We start from the raw sequence: 5,346 nt of genomic DNA, 5'->3' as shown, positions 1-5,346 counted from the left end.
TTCTTCTCGTCTATTGCGGTTCGCTCGAGGCTCGAGGTCGCGACGACACCGGCTTCGTGAACGTTGAATCGATGCGTCGAGATGTCCGCGAAATGGCGTTCCAGGATTTACTCGGCGAGGGGAGCTCGCCGGAAGAACAACAAGTCCCTAAAAAGCGCATGAAAAATGCTTCCGGTATGTTATCTCACGTCGAATATTGTTATTCACGAATAACAAAAGGATGCATGTGGATTGTAATTTTAAAATTTGTAACATGAGTGGATGAAAAATTGTATTTCATCGATAATTATTTATTCAAAGCAGTTGTTGGTTTGAACGATGAAATAATATAAATTAATTGCAGGAATTCTTCAAAATACAATGTTATTGGCAAGTTGAAAGTATTTGCTTGAAGAGTACAGTGTTCAGTAATTCACGAGTGCTAATATGATATTCAAAAGATAAACTAAAATCTTTTGAATCGACGATCAAGATTGCATCCTCTTTTGAATTCATAATTAGAAAAAATATAGATTATTATTAATTTATTTATTTTTATTTTTAGAAATAAAATAATTGTTTCAAGATTTGTGTATTAATAATATAAATATAAAGTAAGATAATTAAGATTTCTCTTAACAATATTTTAAATAGATATTTAAGAATATTACTTTCATTATTAAGCTAATTTGAGCAATTTAAAACAATTTAAAAGTTTTAACACAAAAAAGATCTCTCGTTTAACAAAAACATTGTTGTTTCTAGTTCCAAATTATATTGAATCAGGAGAAGCAAGAAAAGCAAGAGTATTAACAAATTAAAAGACAGAAAAAAGCAAAAGAGATCTCACGAGAACGAGGCTTAAGCAGCCTCTCGAGGCGTTGCAGTGTCATGAACGATAACAAGCACGAATAATACGGTGGTTTTAGGCAAATCAGACGAGGGAGGATACTACAAGACGTACGGTAGCGACGCCGAGGGCGAGAAGGGTTACGAGAAGGCAACCTACAGCAAGGGCAATCATGGCTATAAGACCCTCGACACCTTCCACAAGCAGGACGGCGACAAGTACGCATTCGAGAAGCATGTTGCCTACGGCAAAGCGCATGCTGACAAGAAAAGTAGCCACGACGAGGCAGCCTCTCGTTCCTGGAAAGCGGGTGATCACGAGGGTGCAGGTACGATGAAACTGTACAACCTGAAGCACGTAATTGCGCGAGGACTATACGAAGAGCACAAAGGATGAAGTTAGCTTCTTATCAATTTACCAAACAAGGAGATAGGAATTTGTAACTTTTGATTTTATAGCACATGACGATAATTGACAATGAGGTTTGATCGAAGTAATTATGTTGCTCAAATTTAATTCAAAAATTTTTTTTATGCCACTGTGAATGATAAGTAACATTATACAATGTATATATACGCAGGAAGTTTATATTATTACATTTTTATTTCTATCGAGAAATTAATTTAGAAAAAAGAGCTTTGAATCAACTTTGACAGCTTTTGAATCAATAATAATCAAATTGCAGGAGATAAATACTACTGCTAAATTAGTTCCAAACATAATGGAACTGTGCACAAGATTGAGCACATTTTATTTGAAATAATAAATTATTGTATTATATTAATTTATTATTTTAAAAATAACAGTAATATTTCGTTTCAAAATGGCTTCTCGAATAAAATAATCCTTATATATTATATATATGTTTAAATTCTACGTTAAATAATTAAATACGTAAAATAATTAATTATCAAATACCATTTAATTAAAAGTCGAAAATCAAGAGATAAAGAGAAACAAACATATTTGAACGATACAATAATGCAATAATTTTATTAACGCGATAACTTGAATCCATTTAGTCGTGATAGTTATCAAATTGGAATAAATTTCGAGGTCGGAAAACTTTCTTCTTTGTCAATAATTTTCATATAAAATATCGATGCCATTAGTCGTACGGGATACTATAATGAACGTCGATCGCAAGTTTTGCCTCGTAAACTTAGTGGCTCGAGTATCGATCCTCAATAAAGCTACACCATCGAGATAACGATATTAACTGAATGCATTTGTGCGTTCATTTTATCCTAATTTTAACTACGACACCTAGCCATTCTGCTGATTACTTCATATAGAAATATATCATTCGATCACTTGTAGCTATCGATTATTTTATGCAAATAGAAATTTTATTATTTCTACAAATTATTTCCCATTTTATAACGATTATTTCAACTTCGAAATTGTAATTTTACAATTACATTATTGATCAGAAATTTTGGAATCAATTTTTCAATTATAGTTCCATCGAATCTTTCGTTAATTTTGTTATTGTTTGAAAAAATATAGCTAAATATAGTCAATAATCATTTTCATTTAAATATTTATATTTTTCGAGCTCGCAAAAATCCTAAACTTAATTTTTGATTAAATTCGTGGATTTGATAATAATTCTAAAATCTTTTTAAATCATAATTAACTATACATTTTAGTTGTAAATAAGATACAATATTTATTTTTAAAATTACATCTATTTTATTCATTCATTCATATTTTTATATTCCCTCATCTACATTTTACAAGTTTTACAATTCAAAATAGCGAATTAGATTGATCATATTGATTCTAGCTTACATTATTCCAAATTTCTTTATTAATTGCAATACAAATTATAAATTTTCTAAGGCACCATCATTGATACTCATTATGCAACCGATGAGGGTGATCACGAGGCCGAAGCCAACGATCACAGTGGCTATACTCACGAAGATGGTGCTCACTATACGGATCATGAACCAGAATCTTCGAGTTACGGACACAGTGAAAGCTACACGGACGGAGACGGTGAGCATGGTTCTTACGAAAGCCACAGCTCCTACTCGAAAAGCTCTGGTGATGAATACGGAAACGATGGAAGCCATTACTACTAATCCTTTGCCAAATGGTTGGTTAAATCTATCTTATCTGACCTTCTATGGAAAATACAATAAAAATATCTAATTTGAAAAATTAAAAGAGTGTTAATGAATTATATTTTTATATATCAACAATTTGAATGATATACAATGAATTGTTTCATAATTTTATAATTTAAAAGTTTGATAAAATTGAAATTCTCAAACTTATTTAAGAACAGGAAATGTTCTTTTCTTTACATATTTTATAGAAATGACATGATGTCCTTTCAATAAATTTCTAAAATTTCATTTATTTTAGAAATTATATCTTCTTAAAGTGCAATAATAATTGGCAATTTCTTTTTTTTTTGTATCTAATGAGATAATTTTTTGTATATGATAAAGATGATAAGAAACACAAGAAAATACTAAATATAAGTACAAATTTTATTATTTTATAAAAATATAATATGTGAAACATTTTCGATTCTAAACAAACGCAAAACTCGGTATACAAAAATATTGATAGGAAGATTATTTATTTACAAGCAATTGCGGTTTATTTTAGATGAAGAAAGACGGAAATAGAGTAAAACAATTGTGTTTCTATCACATCTCTCTATCTCTGTCTCGTTTCAACTAATATTAGCTTCAATAATTTTAATAGATAAGTCTCAATCGACATTTTTGTATATCGATTCTTTATTTTAATTTCTAGAATCGATCCTGTTTCGAATATATTAACACTCTGTATACGTGAAATTTTCACGAACGGAAAATTTACAATCATAACAGGGCAAATTAAAGGAAAAATTGAAGCTTGAAATTCAAGGCATGATATTTTAACAGCAATTACGGGCTAAAATTGTTCAACTTGATGAATCGTGAAAGCGAAAAAATTATACAAATTGGACGAACAAAGTACGAACGGGAAAAGGGCAACGCATGTGCAACGTCCAATCCCGTGTCATCAATTAAAGATTAATCAATTAAATCCGAACGATTACGAGTACAATCAAATCAAAAATGGAACAGTTTTCAACTTCGTTTCAAAAGCGTTCGATGACAGCAATATTCATTGTTTTACCTATAAATGAATATTTCGTATTTCATCCTATAATCGTGTTTGTGCAATATCGTTATTAAACATTCCGTAACAAATATATATTCGTTTATTTATAACATTATTTAAAAACTATTGGTTTACTTTTATTCGATTAAACGAACAAAGATTTGAAATACATTGTTAAAACACGAATTTCAACGTTACATATATTCATATAACAACACGCAAATTATTATTCATTATATATAAGAAATAGTTAATAACAAATACGACTGAAAATTGAAAATTATTCACAGTTAAAACATTTCAATAATTTCAATGATTTTGAATAAACTTCGTAATCGCGCCATGTTATTACAATGTTGTTATTCGTATATTTTAATTCAACATCTTGTAAAATTCTTACTTCCTTTCGTGTTTATCGAATGCTTCCAATTGTTGCTTCGCAATACACCGATATCAATTATTATTAGAAGTGCATTGAATGGTTACCCACGCGCACCCTTAATCGTTATGTAACGAACGCTGTGTGTAATTTCGATGGCGTGCAAAGGTGGCGAACTGTTATTACGAAATTTAATGATATTACGCTTGTACTGCATTGATGAGTCGATCTAAATTGCAATTGGTCATCGGTCACTGTTGTTCGTCGGTTGCTCGTTACAATAACGTTGCCGTATCCGGCCTCGATTATGAGCCAGACAATTTGTTCAAGATGTGTATCGTGTTATTAAATGATGGATAGTTACAGGAAAATGTACTAACTAGAAAAGTATTCAACCAAGAAAATATTTTACGTCGTCGGTTAATATTCAACGTTGATAGATGAGAATAAATGGAGTGGAAAACAGAAAAATTAATTTTCGAAATGGAAATCAAATATAAAATCAATTCAAATATATAAAAATCTTCTGTGTAAATTCTTTTTCTTTTCTCTGCTACGAAATGGAAGAATATATTTTTTACCATCTAAATGGCGAAATAAAAACTTATACACAAAATGACACATTGAAACTTGAACATAAAGAATTATTTCTCCATAAAAGTACATGTCAAAAATAGAAGATTTCGCCAATAAATTATTTTATTTTAAATATCAACAATTAAATAATAATTCCAATATATCGTTCAAAAACATGATTCTTATTTTTCTTTCTACGTTAAAACGCTTTAATTATGATTATTAAAAAAAGTTATCTTACGAATGAACAACTCCAGAAAGAAATTATCGACGACTTAACTCGTTCCATCCAAGTTTAACAAAGTTAAACTCGCGAGTTTTATGCGAACGGTAGAGAAAACACGAGGTACAAGTCGGTGGCACGCCATTAGCGTTGTCTGTTTCCTCCCCACGAAGAAGCAACGAGAAGCCCGTTTGTTAAAAATTACGACCG

The 5,346-nt window shown here is 30.3% G+C and overlaps 1 protein-coding gene across 3 annotated transcripts in view; it reads left to right on the top strand.

Annotated features, from left to right (window-relative positions):
- Positions 1–5,346, top strand: part of LOC102678857 — a 44,870-nt gene that overhangs the window by 16,815 nt on the left and 22,709 nt on the right. Inside the window, exons 2-5 of one of the 3 annotated variants that reach the window (XM_006619950.2) lie at positions 1–174; positions 909–1,157; positions 2,675–2,933; positions 3,605–5,083. The exon at positions 1–174 is cut by the window's left edge and continues 3 nt beyond it. In XM_006619950.2, coding sequence (XP_006620013.2) covers positions 166–174; positions 909–1,157; positions 2,675–2,933; positions 3,605–3,630 — 543 coding nt within the window. In that variant the 5' untranslated portion in view covers positions 1–165 and the 3' untranslated portion in view covers positions 3,631–5,083. Of the gene's footprint in view, positions 175–908; positions 1,158–2,674; positions 2,934–3,604; positions 5,084–5,346 lie in introns of those variants that run through there. The other 2 variants (XM_031512526.1, XM_006619949.2) reach the window with 2 other exon arrangements.

The sequence above is a fragment of the Apis dorsata genome, unplaced genomic scaffold (assembly GCF_000469605.1).
Source record: "Apis dorsata unplaced genomic scaffold, Apis dorsata 1.3 scaffold_465, whole genome shotgun sequence".
NCBI lineage: Eukaryota > Metazoa > Arthropoda > Insecta > Hymenoptera > Apidae > Apis > Apis dorsata.
Note: the sequence above shows the minus strand (reverse complement) of the source record. Positions and strands in the feature narration are given on the sequence as shown.